Source organism: Opisthocomus hoazin, chromosome 18, assembly GCF_030867145.1.
Source record: "Opisthocomus hoazin isolate bOpiHoa1 chromosome 18, bOpiHoa1.hap1, whole genome shotgun sequence".
NCBI lineage: Eukaryota > Metazoa > Chordata > Aves > Opisthocomiformes > Opisthocomidae > Opisthocomus > Opisthocomus hoazin.
In genome coordinates, this window is record NC_134431.1 from 14,624,490 (window position 1) to 14,645,618 (window position 21,129).

At 39.7% G+C, this 21,129-nt stretch overlaps 1 protein-coding gene across 3 annotated transcripts in view; it reads left to right on the forward strand.

The window, feature by feature from the left end:
• PHACTR3 (phosphatase and actin regulator 3) overlaps positions 1 to 21,129 on the forward strand; it is a 118,948-nt gene that overhangs the window by 42,008 nt on the left and 55,811 nt on the right. For all 3 annotated transcript variants that reach the window (XM_075438327.1, XM_075438328.1, XM_075438329.1), the window contains exons 2-3: positions 18,624 to 18,785; positions 19,676 to 19,753. In XM_075438327.1, the coding sequence (XP_075294442.1) occupies positions 18,624 to 18,785; positions 19,676 to 19,753 (240 nt within the window). The remainder of the gene's footprint in view (positions 1 to 18,623; positions 18,786 to 19,675; positions 19,754 to 21,129) is intronic.

Sequence of the window (21,129 nt, forward strand, 5' to 3'; positions counted from 1 at the left end):
TGTCTCCAGTGAACTGATGGCATAGGTAAAAAGGCTTTGGATCTGCAGAGCGGTCAAATAGTGCAATGGTATAGTGAGTATCACATTTGGAATCTGGGATGATAAAATTCTGGAATGAGGAAGTTGCAGAGAAACTTCATGTTTTCATGTAAGCAGCAGCTGAACATTTTTTTAATATTCCTGGCTGCAGACAAGAAATGAGGAGGCAGCCGTCAGGGTAGAGAATCCTTGAAGGCAAAATAAAATCCAAAGTCAATCTATCAGTCAACAATCTTGTGATTCTGGATCTCTGACTCCTTATTTTAAATAGTTTGAGGCAAAGAAACTCGGTTTGGCCTTCCTTGGTACAGATGTTTACTGTGGATATGCACTTCTGTGATTATTCAGAAGGCAATTTATGCTAAAAGACACACCATATTATTTTCTTCCAAGCATACAGTAGCATGGCAACTTACCAAATGCCATTATGAATGCCAGTTACTGTTATTTGCACATGTATCAAGACGCAAACATCTGTCTGTCGTTCCATAACTACTAAAACACGGTTTTGTGCTTTTCCCACTGGGCTACTTCTTTTCAGAGAAGTTCATTATTCAGAATTCATAATAGAAGGCAACACATCCCTGAATAACATTTAGATTTAGTGACCATCTGTAAATGAGGAGCTAATATACAAATTACCCACAGTTTCAACTGTATTCTGGTCTACATAGCTGTCACTTTCTCTCTAATGGGAATGGAGCTGGATTCATAAGCAAACCAAGAAACAACCCTTCCCCCTGCCCTGAAAGACAGACCCCTGTTTGAGAGGGAAGAAAATCCCAGGAAATTTACATTCCTTATCAGAACATTGCTGAAGCTTCCAAATACCATTTAGAAGATGCTTGTGAAGTTCTTTGAATTAAATATTGAACAGGGCTCTAAAAATGAACTCTGGTTATTCAAAGTAAACAGTGTAGAAAGAAAATTAGTATTATTGTAGAGGAGAAATCAACTGTTTACTTTTTATGTTTCTGCTCATTAGAAGTGTGATTAAATGGAAGAAAGCGAGATGAGATAGACCATGTGTCATGTATTTCCACTGAAGACAGGCAGGCAGCATCATATTTGATTTCTACATAAATTCCCCTGTAGCTGTGCATCCTAGTAGGACTTGATTTTATTAAATGTCATGCTAGAAACTATTACTTTACTGTGTTTGTATGAAGTAACTACTGGTGCCATCCCATCTGTGCCTCAACCCTCATTAGCCTCTGCTCTCATTTTCTACAAAGATTAGTCTATTTTGAGAAAAATCATGGCAAGAAATTATGCTTGTATAGCAAGGTCTCATTCTGCAAATTGTGAGAACTGTGAAGTTGTCCTTCTGTTTGCACTGAATCGAAGGCCACAATGTCAAAGAGAGATGATTAAATGAGTCTGCAAAAAGGCGTATATTGGCAATCCTTGGTTTTGCTTGTGTAACTGAGTGGTTACGTGAATGCAGTCAGAACTGGCCAAGAATATAGCTACTATGTGATTAATGCATACAGCTGTGGCAACTACATATCAAATTAGGTCTAAATATGCACATACTTCATGTACAGCTGCACACTACAATCATTGAAAATATTTTTCTGTGACTGTCTACACACCATTCAGGTCTGTTTAAAAAACAGGTACCTTATCCCTTTGTGCACTTGCAGCTTGCACTCACTCCACATAGTGCTGACCTCACAGCTTCTGAATTCTTTCATGTTCATATCAAGATAAGATATATCATGCCACTGGGCAACTCTGTGGAAATTCCTCGGCCTGTGACTGCAGTCAGAATTTGCTGGGCTGCAGGATTTAGCTAAACAAGCTAAAAGGCAGAGTGCTGGACCAATATTCAGAAGGGAAGGTTCTCTCTCCAGTACTGCTTCAGCCCGAGACAGGTCACACTACATGTAGTGTTTTAGCTTTCCTCCTTTGTAAAGCACTTGGGCATATACTTACTAAAAAGTACTACATGATACTCAGCTGTTATATTAACATAACAATTGGAAAACATGATACTAATACATGATACTAAGCTATTTCATGTGGGTTTTTTATAATCTTTAATGACCTTAGTGTATCCAGGTTAGTTTGTACAACAAGATGCCAAGGACCACTTCACTGAAGAGTTTGTGTATCTCAAGTGGCTTTGCAGTTGCCATGGTAAAATTTATTTGCTGAGTGCCAAAGTGCATTGTGGAGGAAGAGAGTTGTTTTCCTTCTTAAATGGTCAAAACATGAGTTAAACCTGCCTTTAGGCAGGCTCAGTGTACCCTGCAGCCACCCTGGACCATTTTCAACAAATAAGAGAAGTATGCAATTTGAAACAGGAACATTTGTTGGTTTTTTCAGCTGGCTTTGCCAGTTTTGGCTTGGGAGATGCTTAGCTGTCAAAGCTTTTCACATTTAGTGTTGACTAAATACCAAGTAGCGCTGCCCCTTTCCCCTTACCCAGGAGAAAAAAAAAAGAAAAAGAAAAGAGGAAACACAAAAATCAGAAGAAAAAATCAAGGAAAAAAATACCCAGAGAGGAGAGCTTAAGAACCCTGTAGTGGGAACTGTAGTTCAACTCTGTTCACAGTCCTTTCACTGTGCATGTAGGCACTCAAGCATTGTAAATATGAACATTCAAGGCAGAACTGTAATAGATGCCAAAATTTAACTTTTAACTGTGCCTTATCTTGATTGAAAGTTATCATACATGCTACTCGGATGAACTGAGTGCATTATTGACAACGGGTTAGAAACCGCATGGCTGACCTAGTCAAACTTTGCAGTGGGTTCTGCCAGGGCACATCTGGTAGGTTGCTTAGTTAGATTTACAAGATCTCTGATGCTGACTACGCCAACATAAAATCAAGATCCCAACCCTCTCTCACTCTGATCTCCATAAGAATTAGCTATTTTAGAATCAAATCCATACTACCAGCAGATGCCTTGATTTTTTTAAGATATTTTAATATGCAATTATGTACAATAATGTATAATATTGCATGCATACATGTATACTGTATAGATATACTATGTAGATACAGATACACTGTAGAATATCTACCGAATTTGGGAAGGGTGGAGCATGCATGCATTTGTAGTGCATAAGCAAAAAGCCCAAATCTAAAACCAAAGAAAAGCAAACATGAGACAAGGGTGGTCTGCTTTGCTCTGAAAATGGAGCTGTTCTGCATCACCCTGCTGCCTTGCTGGATGCAGCTGCACAGCGTAGGCTCATGCACTGCGAAAATACTCTCCTTGCTGTTCACGCAGCATGGAGCTGCTGGTGCAAGTTGAGGTCACTGAGCAGAAGTGATCTGTACGGAAGCTAGAGCCACCATGTGATGTCTCATTTTGCTTCTTGCCACCCAGACCTCTGTGCTGGGGCAGCAGGCAGAGGTGTTCCATTAGTTTCACATCACCTTCTGGCACCAACAGGCTCTGCTGTCATATGAGAGGCTGATGTTAACACCAGATCTATGCACGATTGTTTTTAACAGCAGTAACAGGTTTCATCCCGATCAGGCATGGGCAAATGATCATATTTCTGTCAAATCAGCCAGAGCTGTGATACAGAGTTTATGCCAGCTCTGTGCTTTCATGCCAGATTGATGCCAACTGTGGGAAGACAGACAATGCTTGATAGGGCTCAAAGTGCAAGTGGCGCAGACAAACAATACCTGATCCAGCAAAAAACTTGCAGGAGCAAAGTTGATTGATCAGCATTTTTTGAACACATTTGAGATGGCAGAATGAATTTCTACTGGATCTGCAATTTGCATCATTGGGACCATGATAGTTTTGATCTGATACTAAATACCCTAAAACTAGATTTATTGAATACCAGCCCAAGACTTTGTAAACCAAGGCCTACTTGTTCGTGTCTGTATCTTGTAAGGGTTTATATACCTTGTGGAAGAAAAGCTGTGTTAGGGAATCTGAGCTGCTGTATCTAATTCAATGCCATGCACAGATCATGGAAATACATTAAATATTTCCCATCCAGCACTCTGCTAATTGACAGTGCTCAGCTCTCCATTTTAGAGTTCATATCTATGCAAATGCTGCAGTAGTATTTACACACCCTGGCTTGTTTGGGTTACTCAAAGATCTCTAGCACAACGCTTCACTGGACATTTTACAAATGTCTCTTGTTTCCATTTCCTTATTAAACAAAAGAAAGAACAAAATCCTAATATATGTTTTATTTTCAGCTTTAAGCATTCTGATCTGGTTTTGGAGGTTTATTGTGAATCCCATGTTTTGGGTAATATACCCATGTGTTTTTGCAAATATGATCTCCGAGTGATCCCACCAGGAATACACAAGGCATGTAACTCTCATAACTCTGGAGTAAACTGCTAGAACGGCACCTGAGCCGTGTGGTCAGCATGTGAACAAAATCACTGAGCGTCAGCACATGTTGAAGTAAAGCCTAATGGATCAGGTGCCTGGAAGCAGGATATGAGCTATTCAGTATAAAATGTCCTCTTTAAACTCCTGGGGAGGTATTCTGTTTGCTGATTTATTGTGACAGGAATTCTTACTCCTGTGCCCACATGAAATGTCATCACAGCTAGTATCAATTTCATGCCTCTGCAGGAAGATCATGGGGACAGACTAACACCTGCTCTGCGCATCATGGCGTCTTAGGTCAGGGTTAGGCTTCGCTGATCAGCAGCGTGGGGAAGTTATGCTGCTTCATTAGCTGTGCCTGAAGAAAAATCTGTGGTTTTCAGTGCTGTCAATCCAGTAGCCTCAAATTTGCTTCCTTCAGCACTAAGAGACAAGCTGGGTGGGCTTCTAGCAAATGTGCAGCCACTGCATGCAACTGTGTGGAGAAAGGATGTCTTATTGATTATTCTGCCTTATTTCCAAATAAATGTATTTATTTTAGAGCAGCTATCTGCACTCATCATCCCAAGGCTATACCGACGGCCAGATGTCTGAATCACAATTTTTTGTTCTTTCAAGCTTTTCCCCGGTAGCTTTAAATAGAAGAATAAATTTTCCAGAGGAAAGAATCTTCTGTTAATAGCATTAGATCATTTCAACACTTGAAAGGAAGAAATTAGTTGAGTTTTTTATGGGTTTTTTAAAATACTTTTTAAAATATTGTAAGTTCTTTCATTGTGCAGACAAGAGTGTTCCGCCTTCAGAGTTTTAATTACTGGAGAAAAAAAAATTCTCTCTCTTTCTCTGAGTTCAAAAAACAAAAATAGTAAATGAGACTATGTGAAATGGCTTAAAATAAACATCTTCAAACAATCTGGTCCTATGTGTCAGTTCTTTCTCAAGCTTTGATAATCTCTCTCATCTCTGTTGTTGAAACAGACTTACACAGATTGCATGGGAGGCTTGAAGATGATTGAGAGGACTTCTGCTTATCCGGCACAGTGAATTGCCAATAAGAGGTGATGTTCTGAAGGGCAGTCTCAACAAATTTCCTCACTGTATTTTCTCATAATGGGGAAAATCTGGCCAGTTACACTTCCGTGATCTCGCATTCTAAGATCTCTCCTCATTCATTTAAGAAAATCAGAGGAAAACAAGCCGCAGGCTTCTCTGCCTTTTCCAAACAAACATTGTTATCCTTTTATGTAAAACACTACGAGGATATTCCAAGTGGCAAAGAGCTTTATACACAGCTTCACTTAAAAGCGAAAACATAAAACATATTTTGTTCTGCAGTCACAGAAATTTCGGTCATTTATTGTAATGAATGGGCAATGTCAAAGGAACACATGGTATTTTTAGCTCTGCTTCATTACCCAATGTGGTAAACCAATACTGAACACTTGTAATGTCTAAAAGCTTTCTCTGAGAAGAAAGGCTTTTCCTGTATAATCTTGATTAAAGTCAGACTGTTATTGTCCAGAGGATCAGTAAAGTGTGATGAACAGGAAGAGAAGGCTGCCTGCTGGATAAGTAGTCAGATCTGTACGAACAGTGAAACGATAGCTTTTGGGCATAAAAGCAGAATATGTATAGAGACGAAGAAGGTTAGCCCAGTGAGAAAGGGAATAGTCTCTGATGGGGAGATGTAATTTCAGTGTGACAAATCCCTTGTCTGACCTTATGTTCAGGAATTGAGGATTGAAGTGCTGTATTAGAGGCAAATAAGCTCAGACTAACATGACTGAAACAGGGCCGTATAAGGCATAATAGTACATGCCTATAAATGCAATAAAGCTGACATGCATATTTAATACCAATATCCTCTGTTAATATGTTTCACAACATTTTTTTACTGTTATGTTTGTTATATAAATCCATTCGACCTGCCAATGAATTTGGCATATGCTTCAGTAGGTCAGCCTTTCTTTTTCCTCTCTTACTGTGCAAGATCCGATCCCTGACCTGGTTTGATATGCTCTGCTCAGTCTCGACATGAGCCAAAGTATGAGGGATCTGGATTATTCTAAACAAAGTTATGGGATTTCAGAATGAAGAATGGTTTTCTGCCACGAGCATCCCCTGTTGTTTCCAAATATAATATTATAAGTAGCTACAAAGAGAGATTTAGTCTGGATATAACCTACACTATATAGAAAGGAACAGGCAATGATGAACATGTTAGCCTGGAATAGCGTGGATCAGTGTGGCAAGCACTGAAGACCCTCCCAGTTCTCATCAAAGCCTGTGGATTTCAGAGTTTCTTGGAACATCACAGGATGAAATCCAAATTATGCCTAGACCAGTGAAATTCAATACCATCATTACACAAAACAATCCACAAAGTCAACAGCAGTCTGAAATCTCTGCAAATGCTGAAGAACAATGGCATTAATTTCAAGACAGAGTGATACGGAAATCCTTATCTATTTTCATTTTCATTACACTCATAAGTAATCATTTTTTGCAGCTAAGATATTCTCACTTCCTCTATTAGTTCCCATGTAGGTTTCTGGCACAAAGAAGCTTTCAGGAGATTTCTGTGGCTTTTTAGTGGTATACCCCAAAACACACATAGGGTCCCTCATGAAGAAGCAGTTGTTACAGTATTGGGGGGGCTGGTGGTGTGTCTCTTGTTTCCAGCTCTCCATGACTCATACAAGCAGCTGAGAAAACAGTTTAAATATGAAAGCTGAAAAGAAACTGAGAAGAGGGAGTAGTTATTCCACTTCTCTTTCTCTTGGAAGAACTAAAAAATACGTAAATTTAGGTCAGACAGGGTAAAAATATTCCATGCTGTTTTTCCTTCCATGCTATTTGGGCTTTGTGAGACTTTTAAAAACAGGCCCAGGACATGGTTGGAACAAACAAGACTGTTATTTACTTGTTTAATAAAAACCTCATGCATTGAAATAGAAATTCAGTTCATATAATATGGTGGCTTTAAAATGAAAGTTTTGTCACAGATCTGGTTATCACTTCTGCATAAAAAAATAATAAAATAAAAATAAAAAAAAGAGAGATAAGGAAATAAGAAGAAAAAGTCCAATTATTCTTGCTGATGAAAGGAAAATGTTAGAAAAATATTCATTAGATAATTTCCTTTCAAAAATGAGACCCAAATGAAAATCACGAGCTGGAGACCAAAGAACTACCTGGGACTGTTAGTCTTAAAAAAACATGTGAACTTAAAACCTGTTGCCAGTAAAATTAACAAAACTTGTCTGTACAAAGACAGAGCCTCCTGAAATGCTTTTAATTTTGTAAATGGTAGTTATTTTTTGTTTGTTTTTTTTTTTCAGAAGTACTGGCTAGCAGAACAGATGTGTAATCATGTGCTCCCTAAATACTTTTCAGTATCGTAGAATGTCATGAATTGATTTTTTTTTTACACCATTACATTATAAATTAAGTCTGTAAATGTAGAACTGAGGCAATCTTGCCTGTTCAGATAAATGTGCAGAACAAGATTTTGATCAGCAAATTCTGTATGTATGTGAAACACAGTAGAGAGCGGGTTTGTTATACCAAGGCAGATTTAAGCTGCTCCACGTCCACCGTGGTGGCCCCAACCACTAAGTTGCCTTGACAAAGCCATGGGGAAATTTGTTAGTAGGAAAATCTTGCGCAACTCAGAGTTGCTACAGCCTCTCCTGTTTCATCTGCAGGCTGATCTAGGGTGAGCAGGACAACGCCTGACACTTTAGCCACACGGGGACCCTTATGGAAACCTTCCAGGCACTTAAAGGCAGATGTGGGAAACCGTCACCAATGCTGCTATAGACATGTAAACGCAAATGCTGCTAGTAGACTTTTAAAATATCAAAAAAGTCACATTGTATTTAAGACATTTCTCTCACCTTCTTTCAAATGTAACCATTTCAAGAAATTATTATGATGCCTTTTGTGACATGTTTTTAGCAACAATTGTGTAGTTTGTGTGGAGAGAATGTTTTATGAAGTCAAAAAATAATATAGAACTCATTTCTTGCATTGAAAGGCATAAAGACTCACTCCAATTAAAATCAGTAGAACTCCAGTTAAATGCAAAGCCCTTTCTCCACTAAATTCAGTGCACTATAAACCTTAGAAAACAACAAGCTAATAGAAACTCATCCATCTGTGCATTAGAGTAAATTTGCTTTTTCTGTCACAACCATAGCATCATTCTAAGCAAGTTTGAAATTGTCATTATATCTATTTTGTTAATTTACGCATAGCAATTCCATTGATGCTAAAATGGTTTGCTGAAGGGCTCTAGGAAGGTATATGCCATTCTGGACATAGGGATATGTAACAGAAAAAAGTAGTATATGGACATTTCAGATAAGCTGTAATATGGGCTAATCACAATACAAGGAAATTTTTACTTTACCAAAAATTTAAGAGCCAAAGTCTTGATGAAAGTTAGTGACTTTGGGTACCAACAACTCATAGGAATTTGCATGTGTGTTTAGGGGCCTCCCAATCTCATAATTTACCAAGAGAAATAATGATCTTTATCCTTCCTCTGGAAAGAAAATACGGGAATTCTTATTTCATTTTTGGAAGGATGGTTGTTTAGCTTGGTTGACATTTTTGTTTTAAAGAAGAATCTTGTTTCCTTTTCCCTTTGCAATGAAAGAGCTTGCTCTCTGTGAAGTTAAGAGTCGCAAGATCACAGTACTTAACAAATGCATGACAGAAGATGTTGAGTCCTCAGCACCAGCTTTTCACAGACCCACTTGCTAATGTAGACACAGCCAATGTATTACATTAGCAAAAGGAATAACAGTTGTTTTCAGAGTTGTTCTCCCTGCTTGGCTGCTGGGTGACCTGGAGCGTTAATGGACAGAGATAGCCGTTCTCCTGCCAAATTCTCATTTTGTTGTTGCCATGTGGGACATTGTCTCTCTATTCTTCTGTTTCTTACACAGGGCAAGGATTACAACTCAGTAGTTTATTTTTCTTAGGTCCTGTAATGCAAGAAGAAAACAACCTGGAATGGAGTCATTCCAAGAGCTGCAGGGAAGACAGTTTTATGTATTTTGAGTAATTTCCATGCCCATTCCTTGCACTGAAGATCCTGCCATTCCCATTAGGAATAGATTGTGGTCTTGTTTCAGACGAACAGTGATAATCACTACAGTAAATTTGATGAGCAATTATTTCTCTTGGCCCTTGACCAGTAAAGAATTTCATTTTAGAAGGCATATTACTCTACTAGAACTTTAAAGATTGTTAACCAGAGCCCATCAGTTTGGAGGCAGAATCTAAATTTTTAGAGTATGGACCTCCCAGAAACTCATTAATTTTTGAAGACAGTCACATCTCTACAGTTAAGCATGTTAGGGTTTTGCTAGATCAGTCCTTTAAAGCCCTTATCTGAGCCTTGAGATAGTGCCATGGTTAGGAGCAGATAATGTTGACTTTAACATAAGATTTAGGTGAGAAGTGCCATTGCCCATGGGGACTTTGTACTGTCTGACTTTCTGCTCTGTGTGTATGCACGTGTGTGAATCTTCTGCTCTGTGTGTATGCAAGTATGTGAGTCTTCAAGAATGCAGGGGACAACAGAAGGTTTGTGGTATGTTGTTGTCTTTTGAAGACCGTGGACTATTTAGTATAATTGATTCTTTGGAAAATATCAGTAGGCAGTGGAATAAATGGATCTTTAAAAACAATGCTCCCCTCAAAGTATTTCCTACATGTGTCTCACATTTACAGAATGTTATATGTAGCAGACCAAGCCATCTCTAGAAAGTATTTAACCATTCATTCAGGTGATATGACCTTCTAAGAAGGGTTTCATCACAATTTATATACCAAACAAATGTAGAAATCACTGGCAGCTTTATAACAACTTTACAAGGACCCAAACTGGATGCATAACCTTTAGACAAACATTGAATTCAGTCACTGTACCTGTTTTCTATCTATCTTTCTCTATAGCTGTTCTGGCTTATGTAATATTTTTGTTGTCTAAGTATTTCTTCTTCCAAACCTCTGTCCTATTCTGTATAGCAGGCCTGGAGTATGCACCAGAGACTGTTGACTAATGTGTATTTGTTGCCAATGGCTGTAAGGAAAGTGAAAGTGCAAAGCAGCAGGAGTGATAAGGGAAAAAAAACCCCACAGAAGTCAGATGTTTTTGCATTTCACAAAGCAGAAAGAATGTTTTCTATCTGCAGTAGTGGCATTGAATAGTGACAAAGCACCAACAGAGAGCTGTGGTGCATTTGAGGGAAGAAGGAAATAATGCATTAAATTACAAGGGCATAAAAGTGCCTAGGACATGAGGATTTGATTATTTCTCTAATATGTTAGTTGGGCATGGGTAAAAAGTCAGAGCTGATTGTATGTCTGACAGACACAGACTCCCACAAACAGCAGAAACTCTAAACAGGTAATTTCTAGGGCATGAATGCCAGAAAAAAAGCAACGCATAGTTCCCTGTTAGCAACTGTGGTGTTCTTACACTGATGACTTCCCTGGGTGTTACATGGCCCTCTAAATGTAGCTGCTATCAGGGATAAGCTGCAGTGAAATGGATTTGAAGGTGCCTCTTGGAGACAGCATAGGGTGTGTTTCAGTCTGCAGACTCCCTGAGGAAGCTATAAAAAACATCCTTTCAACAGGTTTGCAGCAAGGCTGCAGCTAATTAAACAACTGCAGGTGATGAAACACTGGTCCTGCAGTGCAGACAACAGCTTTACTACTACAAGTGCATGGAAAGCCTAATTCAAGCCATTCCTGTCCTTCCTGGGCTTGGCCTCCCTCTGTCCTGCAGAACAGCATCTCTCCAAGAGGCGTGGGGAAACTGCCCAGTCCTGGGAATTTGTAACATGCGTGTGGTACAAAACCCTTCGCAGATGCAGGATGGACAAGGCTTGGTGCACAGTCTGACTCTTGGCCCTCTGCAGAGGCAGTGCTCATTTGAATTGATTTGAACAGATTTTTTGTGAATCTCCAGAGATGCTGCTCTGCTGGCTGCCCGAGCAAGCTCTCGCTGGGTGAGAGGCATGCAAACGTCAAGTTTCTCCTCTCTAAAGAAGATATTTTACAGGCTCGGACAACTGAATTAGCTGTGATTATACAGCAATCCTTCATTAGTCACGTTTTCTTACTGCTATTTAGTTCTTCCTTATCCAGGTAAAGCATGTTGTGGGTTCCTTTACGCAAACACTGAAAAACTTACTTTGTTAATGAATTGCTAATGTGACACTGTGCATTATAAATCACAGGAAGTGCTATTGGGACTTGACACAATGATCCAAAAGCATGAAAGGTTCCCGATTAATTTCTTCGCACCTTGGCTCATGTGGCAGTAATGCTGTTAGGCGATATGTCAACTTCCCGAAGGAACATTTTCTGGAAGAAATCACAAATCTGAAGCATATAAAGTGTATTTTTATCTCAGAGATTTAGCTGGAGTTGCTACTTCCCTGCTTTCTTTCCTTTGATAAGTATAATCTGTTTCCCATTCATTTCAGCTAAAGCTGGTTTTAAAATCCAAATACTTTGAAGGGAGTCTCAGCATGACAGAATGGAAATAAACTTTCCTGGCAAGCACAGCCCCCTCCTACCACCCACAAGTTATGTTTTGGGGTTTTTTTTCCTCCTTCAAGTAAAGAAAAATGTTAAATCATAATTTTATATATTAAAGAGCAGTGGAAATTATAGAACAAGGATACACGGCAAACATTTGAGTATGAAGTGAAAATGGAAGCTCAGACTCTGGAGACCACACCAAAGGTAGAAAGGAAAGCACAGTAACTTGCATTTTCATGCAGGGAAGTATAAAAACCTGATCAAGATTCATACCACCTGGCTAAAACAAAGGTGATACAGCCCAAGAACAGCATATACTGAGTGGAAGCTGAACCTGGAGCTGGTTTGAGTATGGTGCAAATAAAGGACCCTATTCCCCTTTGTCATTCTGCCATTTATCTTAGTATTTTCACCCTGCCTTCATATATCTCCATGAGTCTGAAGTCTGGACAAATTTACTGTGCCAGATTTTCCCCCCAAGGTAGTTCGATGAATGACATAGTTATCATGTGGATGAACCTGGCCCACTACCCATCTGCTTCCTTATGGGATTAAAGTATTGGGTGAGATGAAATCCAAAGTGGGAAATCATGAACACAAAGGATTACAATTTTGAGAACAGAGAGATAAGAATTCAAGCCATTTTCACCTAGACTGCTGACCATGCAAAACATAAAATTTTCGATAGGTAAATGCCTGAATTTGCACCTCAATGCTGTATTTTACCCCACTTTGTTTCAGTATTTTTCTGGTGTAACAAATATGATGTGTCAGAGCAACAATCTGTGTCACATCAGCAGCTGTGCATCCAAAATAAGCTTATGATTACATTCAGTAATGTACTACAGGTAGTACCCCTTCTTGCCTTTTCTAAATTACTAAACTGTTAGGAACTAGGTTTTCTGTTTTACAAAGGATTCTGTGTAAATTTTTCCAAACCAACCCAAAACAATATTGAAACATTCACAGCTTCAAATACAAGATCCTTCACAAATTAAATAAATTTCAGGTTCATCAAAAGCTTTTTTCTCATTTCTAATTTCAATTTCTAATTTCTTACAGTCATTCAAAATTGGAAAAATCAAAATACTATATGTTCAAAAAACTGAAATGGAAACTTCAAACTGGAACATTACACTGCAGTTTTCTTTCAAAGACAGTCAAGAAAGAGAGCATGTCTGCAGAAATGCAGGTGACAGAAAACATTTTTAGAACAAGGAAGAGCTCCATCCCAGGAAACATCTAACTAGTGCAATAAAAAAGCTCTTCAGTTTGAATTCTGGAACATAACAGAAGTGTTCAAAGGCTCCTAGACACAAACAGTTTACCCCTATGCTGCAGATTCAGTCATTGTGATCAGTGTTTCCTCTTTTAGGATGCTAAACTAACAAAAAAGGGGTTTGCTTCTGCTTCTAATTCTCTTTCACAAAGCTCAATATAGTCCTTACTCTAAAATCAAGACAACCTTTCTGCCTACTTTCCCCTGAAGGTTTCTCTCACTCAATAAAAAGCATCCTCTCTACAGAGCACCCATTGTAGAGAAGTGCTGTTTCTTGGCTAACCTCACAAATGCCTGGCTCGCATGATTCGGGACTGACCAGTAGCAGACATGAATCCTTTAAAAGCTCAGCTCTCCCTGTGACATCCTCCTTAACATCCTTTTCAGAGGTAGACAGTAATTCTCAGCAGCACGGAAAGTTAGTAGTGGTAAAGCCACCTCTATCCCAAAAGCGAAAAAGGTCATTTTGATTCCACTCACTGTCTACCCTCTGGCGTGGACCAAAGGGAAGCTTTTTTCATTTTTTAACTCTGTACCTGAGTTGCAAAGACAGATGTAATGACAATAAAGGGGAGAACATGCAGAGCTGCATTACAAACCAATTCATCAGAAAACAGAGCACGCCTGCCTTACAAATTTGCCTGCAGCTCTTGTCTGCTGTGTTATTTTTAAACTGCCTGCAGGTTGCAGATTTTTCAGTGGTCCTTCTCCTAGCAGTGTACACAGTGGATTTATCAAGGCACAACTTCCATTATCATGAATTTAAGTCACCAGAATTCCCAGCACATTAGAATTCAGCATTCTTCATCTTCCTATAAACTTCTTGCTGCAATTTGCGTATTCACAAGAGGGCATCCCGTGTCTCTTACAGCCTCTCTCCATGGCAAGGTCAGTATCACTCGGCTCTGCATTCCTGATGCTCCCAGCTGCCCTGCATCACCCTGCAGAGCGCAGCCTGCAGTTGCTATAATCAGCAACCCAGGCATGACGCTACAGACTCTTTGGCTCACCATGAAAAACCCAAGAAGACACACCCAACTGAATGAACCCAATGCTCAGTTTCACACTTATCACCCAGACTTGATTGTCTGAGCACCAAACCCATCTCCTGTTCAAATGAAGGCTATGTGCAGACATAGGGCACTCTTCCATCACACATCCAGGAAACAAACTTCACAGTACTCCCAGCAAACCTGCCCCACTTCTGTGGGAGGCTGGGTGGGATAGAGTTAGGACTTGGCATCTGTAAATGGGAGAGCTTCAATATGCAGAAAAACTGCACGATCCATGCACAATTCATATAGAGAAGGGACTAACAGGAAGAGTAGTCTATATCACCACAACATTTTAAAGAAGAAAGCAATGGGGCATTTTTCAGAAACACTGAGTACTACAACTGCTGCAGGTGCAGTAAACAGAAGCTGCAGATGCTCAGAATTTCTGAGAGGTCAGACCCCGCAGCTAAATGTAATGAATATCATGTTTTGTTCCTTCTTCTCTGGTTTATTCTGCAGCCCAGAGCAGTACTGCAGAGCAATACCCATCAGCTCAGAACCTCTCCCCTCATCTGATTTGGGGTGTCTCAGCCATGAAACCATTCACACTCTTGACCACTGTTAGGAGCTCTGGAAACTTCCCCAGCTAGCACTGTAAGCACTTGCCTAGCATCACCAGCAGGGGCACAGCCACCTTCATTTCCATTCCTTTGACAGACACAGAGCAGATGACAACTGTGTGATGTATGAGGAATTTGTTTTGGATCTGGAGCTCCAGCACAGCAGGCTTTGCCCTCAATAGGGTACAGCAGGGACTTGAAAGTAATTTTGATGTAAAGAGCCAACAAGCTTCAGTCTGAGCAAAATCCTCTGGGCCCACAGGGCTGACAAGTGTCTCCTTGTGGGACAGAGTGGGACCAACTGGTCTGTCTCACCAGTGACGGCCAAGCAGAGCCTGGCCTGTCTTTGTTGGGTAGGGTTAGGCTGCTGTGCTGTGGGTTAAGCTTGTGCTTGCCTGACCCTATGTAACAACTGTCCCTCATTCTCCTACATTACGCAGCTACTTAAGCTGTTGTTCATTTCTCCCTGCTGATTTGGACAGCCTTGATTTGGCTGTTGGCTGTTTATATTTTGTAGACATCCTCTATGTAATTGCATGGCCTGGCCCCAGGCTATCAGGCTCTGGGAGAAATAACCGCATTATTCCACAGAACAGTTAGCATAATTAAAATATTGACTGCAGATTTTAAAAATGTGCTGAATATTTCACAGAGTGGTTGGAGGGTTGGCAAGTCTTGGCAGCTTGTTGGCTGCAGGAACTGGCTGATATTTAGGTGCGCCTTCTCCTTCAGTATTCATTGCTGTACGTGGGAACTGCTTTTTGTGCTGTCAACTGCTTATCTCCCAAGCAGCCAACCCACAACCGAGAAAAAAAATGAACTGACTGGAAATGAGGAGCTCCAAGGGCTTTCTTGTGATTCTTATTGCCAGTGAGACCGTTTCCTTGTTATTTATGACTTCAGGACATCTGTCTTACTGTGTGTCTGTCTATTTTTATTTGTGTCCATCCCTCAGAACGCTGAGTGTAGGAACTGCATATGGTGAGAATGTACCAGGTGATAAAACCATTTGCTTAAGAACTGTCTGTACCATATGAGAAGCATTAATAAAGTTTAAAAGCCCACGAAAACCTCCACTGGAACATTTGTTTTAGCTACTATTCCTTCTTTGCCATTTGATTTCTATCTGTATTTCATCTGTAACCAAAGTCTAAGGCATAAAATCGTTACATTTCCACAACCAAGAGAGCAGAAGCGGATGGAAGAAACCCAGTTGACAGGGCTGGTAGAAACTACAGAAGCACTGATGACTATAAAGTACTTAGGGAATTCTCAGTGCCTTTGCAGTATCTTCCCGTTTTCTTTCTTAGGGGAATATCTGGGATAATAAACATTGGTAAACACACACAGGTTTGGGTTTGAATGACTTCCTGGTTCTGTCTACATCCCCTGCTATCTGGTGAAAAAGGTAAAATGATCTCATGCTACTGGAGTATTAAACAAAACATGTGGATGATGCCTAAACCACTTTGCAGACACCTACATCCTGAACGAAATGCAGTAGGATCAGAAACTTGCCAAGGTACTGCTTTAAATCAGCTTCTTATTTAATCTTCACTTACATGCTTGAGAAATTCTTGGGATGGTAGGAAGCGTTTGAGCAGCAGTGCAGTCTCACAAGCAAGGATCAGGGATGGCTGAGCTGAAGCTGTCCTATTCCACTGTACCTTCCAGGGACAAGGGTCTGATTTACAGTCTGATCTACAGCTCTTTTAAGATGAGCTAATCGTGTGAACATTTCCATTCCCACTCAAGGGATGTCACAAGAAATGGCCAAATGCTATTTTCTGAGGCTTCTATTACAGCTTTAAAGTAATCATAATAGCAAATTAATAGCAGATCTACTCTGCCATTTTCCAGTCTCATTGCCATCTCTATAATCAAGAGCAGCTCTACTTCTTCAAAGCTTATTTCTGCGATACTTCTCATTTTTGAATACACAATTAGGAAAGGAGCATGATATCTTGGCACTCCAGCTGTGGTCTGTAGGCTACTGCCCTCCTTCTGCGCTAGGCTCATTGCTAGTTTCTGCTCTCAATATTGAACTCCAAGCTGTAAATCATAAATATCACCTTGGTTAGAAAGCATTCTTCCAAAGGCAAAAATATACTTTTACATATTTTTAAAATCTCTTCTAAATTAAACTCCAAGATAAACTCTGTGGAATGAGACAAAAGATGCTCTAAATTCAGTACACAGAAAGAGAAATTCACTGCACATGCACAATTGGGGGATGGGAATTGTTACAGCTTTTTCTCTGTTCTGGTAGTTCACATGGCCAAGTTTTTAGTTTGTCTCTACTGAATGATTCATCTCTATTACCAGTATTTTCAAAATTAAATGGAAGAGGAGTAATGTGTTCATGCCCCTGCTGTGTTTAATAATCTCCCAAAAATTGTTTCCTGTTTACTTGGAAATCCCCACCTCCATGCTGTGATTTAAGCATTTTCATCCTGTTAACTTAAAAACAAAGCCTAGAAGATGCTGTACAGTTTTTATCTTGCAGTCATGAAGCAATTTATGATAAACGTTGTTGTTCCAGAGAGAAATTACTTGAAAATGTGCATATGCTCATAGCTCCACATTGCTTATTTACATCATAACTGTTGAAAAAAAATACAAATTGTCATTCAGTTTTTATTCATGTAACATGTCTGATGACTGATGGCAGCTTCTCTTTTAACAATTGCTGTATTGGTGCTCAAATACAAAGCGCAGTAAAGCCATCAATAATCCCATTTATGAAACTGTGCTACTTTCATTCATGGTACTGGCTAGCACACAACTGTGAATAGTCAGTATGTATTGCTTTGTGCAAGACTTGTCTATAAGCAAATTTACAGTATATTTTCAAGACAAAACTTTAAAAATACCTAAATTGCTTTTCCAGCTGAAGCATTATCTCTGAATTCCTGTGGCTTGGCTGGACAAAACAGAAAGAATTTTCCCTTTAGCTTCCTCAAGGAATAAATTTGCACAATAGTTCTAGGATTTTACTTACATAGCACATACCAAAAAAACTATTCTTACATAAAAGATTGCATTAGCTCACACAAGTCAGTGTGTTCTGTGTTAGCTTATACGAAAAGAGTTCATTTAAAAGGCAGCAATATCCTGTGGCCTGAGAACTGAACTGGAAGCTGGGAATTCAGAAGGGACCTGAGCTTTCTCACACTTCCTCTTAGGATTTCGTGAAGGTCTACATTTTTCTAAATGAACATTACATTTATGTGATTAACTGGAGGCTGCATGGGTCTGATTTACAGATGTGTTAAATTTCTCCTCCTCCTATTAAAGCTATTGGGAGCTCTCAGCTCTCCACGTTTCAGAAGGCTGTAATGCAGTTACACACAGCTCTTGGGAGGGAGAGTAACACCATTACCTTGGTGAGTACCAGGCATGGACAAAGGCAGGAAAGTGGCAGAATAAAGCATAAGGTGTACAAATTCAGCACATTCCCCTCTCCACAGGTCTAATAGCCCTGATTAATTTTTGAGGGACAGCAGCAGTGGAGATACTGAAATATTTGGCATCCAAACAGGTACTGTGCAAGACCAGAGTCAGGAGAGCAGCTCCTAGGAAGCACCAGGCTGGCAGAGTGAGGTTGAATGCCTCCGGCTGGCGTCCCTCACCCTGGCCGCCGGCTCCAGCAATGGAGAGACTTTCTTTCAAAGTCTTGCACTGGTTATCTCAGTGACTAGACTGAATGCTTGTTAGCCTCTATTTGCCTTCCCTTTTTAAGTCTATGCTGAAGCTTTTTGTCTAACAGCTGGCTTTCCTCTCCTCCCCTCTCAGATGAGATGGAGCAGTCTCCTGCAATGCGTTCTGACTACTTGGTCTCAGGGATTCGAACTCCGCCAGTGAGGAGGAACAGCAAACTGGCAACACTGGGCAGGATCTTCAAACCATGGAAGTGGCGGAAAAAGAAAAATGAGAAGCTAAAGCAGACATCTGCAGGTAGGATGAGAACAAGAGAGAGATGGAACACAGAGCAAAGTTTAGCTTGGGCAAAATTTGCTTACACAGGAAATGTTAATAGTGACCTGATCTAAACCTAATTCAGAGATTTCAGCATGTTACAGATTAATAAAGTTTAAGGATAGAAAGAGACCCTACAGGCTGACTTCCTATATAATATAACACAGTACATTTAGAAGAATAGGTCAAAATACGAAAGCGAAGCACAAGCCTCAACGCAGAATGCTTTTCATGGGCTGTCCCTTCTCCAAAATAGGCTACATTTATAGCCCCAAGTATCATCACCTCTTTTATTTGGGGTGAAGATTATATAGGTCACAGTAACATTATGAAAAGTGACAGGAGGGAGCTACAGCACGTAAAATAACTTCCCTCAAGCAGCTGTGTCTGCGGTGAAGGAACCAAGCACGCAGCACTGCACACTCACTAGTCTCCAGGGATGTCCCAGGAGATCACTAAGGAGACAAACTTGCCTTTTCCTAAGGTTGGATAGTGCAATTCCCTCCACTTGCCCCGATAACCTGTGGAGTGTCATAGTAAAGGATATTGCTTCCTGAGACAGGTCCAATGTGCCGTATTAAACAGCATGAAGGCTCTAATATCCCCATTACTCTGTACTCAGTGGGAACAGACAGTAGGTTAGATCATAAATCTCAGCTCTCTGCATGTGGGTGATTTTACAGCTCTTTTAATAAAGGAAAAGGCACAACAGGCTGACCAGTCCATGCTTTCCCCCAAAAATCCTTGCAGTTGTTTCCAAGCACACAGTAGTTGAGACTAGAGAGAATTTCCACATTGCATCTTTCTCACTGCCTTATATGAATACTCTGTTGTTAACTGGGGCTGTGTTATGCTGCTACTTTGTGCAGTGCTGGAGAAGAAGATGACAGCACGACAAGGTCGCGATGAACTCATTAAGAAAGGCCTTCTGGAGATGATGGAACAAGGTAAGTAAAAACTCTTCATCTTTTTTTATCAGAGTCTTTTTCAGGACAATAGGAAACACATAATTGCAAAAAGAAACCTAACAATCAAATGAATAACAAGGAAAACCTTCAATCCAAACACAGAGGAAAATTCAGTATCTGAATTAAGCATGTCTGTCTTCAAATTCCTCCCTGCTGCAATCAATCCACGCAGTTTAATTTTTGATGTTTTACCATCTTGAATGCAACTCCATCTTCGGATTTATACATAGTGCAGTCTGAGCTAGTATGTATGTTTTAGGCAATTGCTCTAAAGCTAGCTAAATCCTACTGCCAAAAAAGTCAGCTAAAGCTGGTATAAACTTCAACACACAGATGCATTCAGCTAACATGTACAACCCATGAATCCAAACCTCATAAAATGATAGTAATCTGATGTTTTCAGATGTTTTTCCAGTAAACCAAGTTTGTGACAAAACATATTAACATTCTGCCTGTTTTTGATTCATATGGAGAAGCGAAGCATTTGGTAGTGTCATTTTAAAGCTTTCCTAAGTACAAACCAGGTTCAGCAGAAGTCACTGAATGAAAGATGATAAAGTGTCAGAAACATGCACAAAGGACTGTGGTTCTGTATACCCCTGCTCCAAAGCCCTGACACATGCTCAAGGGAGACAGAGATCTGGGTGACTATTCTGCGAGATCAAGTGAGCTCCCAATGTTGTGGACAACATCCCAATTGCCATTTCCACCTAAACAGAGATAAAAATCCCAAATTCATCTTTACTTTAAAAACTTTATAGCAGAAAGTACTGTCATGAAGAAAGACTATCCTTTTGAGTTTGACCAGTCTGATAGATAGAAATTATGTTCTTTGAAACTAATAATTGAGTTTCTTTGTATAAAACAAATGCCATGCCTATAAATAGCCTGCGGGACAATACTCAGTGATGCTATGCTGGAGTGTAACTGAGCAACTAGAAGAGTCAGAAAAAGAGCATTTTAAACAGATTTTTTTTTTCTTGCTAGACATACTTTAATACGAGTTTTATGTTCAAGCTAAAGAAATTATCTATCAAACCATCAGCTTATTCTAAAATGGAAGTTTTTAGAAAGCTCATTTTTAATTCCCATCCATTGAACTCTGTCTCTCATAATTCTACATAATTAGTTGCCCTATTGGCATATTAGCACTATTGGATAGAAAAATACACCCCATTTCTGCTAGGAGTATGAACATTCCCCATAATCCATGAATTTGAAGACATGCACATCTAGAGCTTTGCAAAAGAACAGTAAAATAAAACTTCTGTAGAGCACATTAAAAGATAATAATAATAATAATGAATCCATAAACCTCTTGCATGCATAAAGAACTGGTTGGAGGAAAACAGATG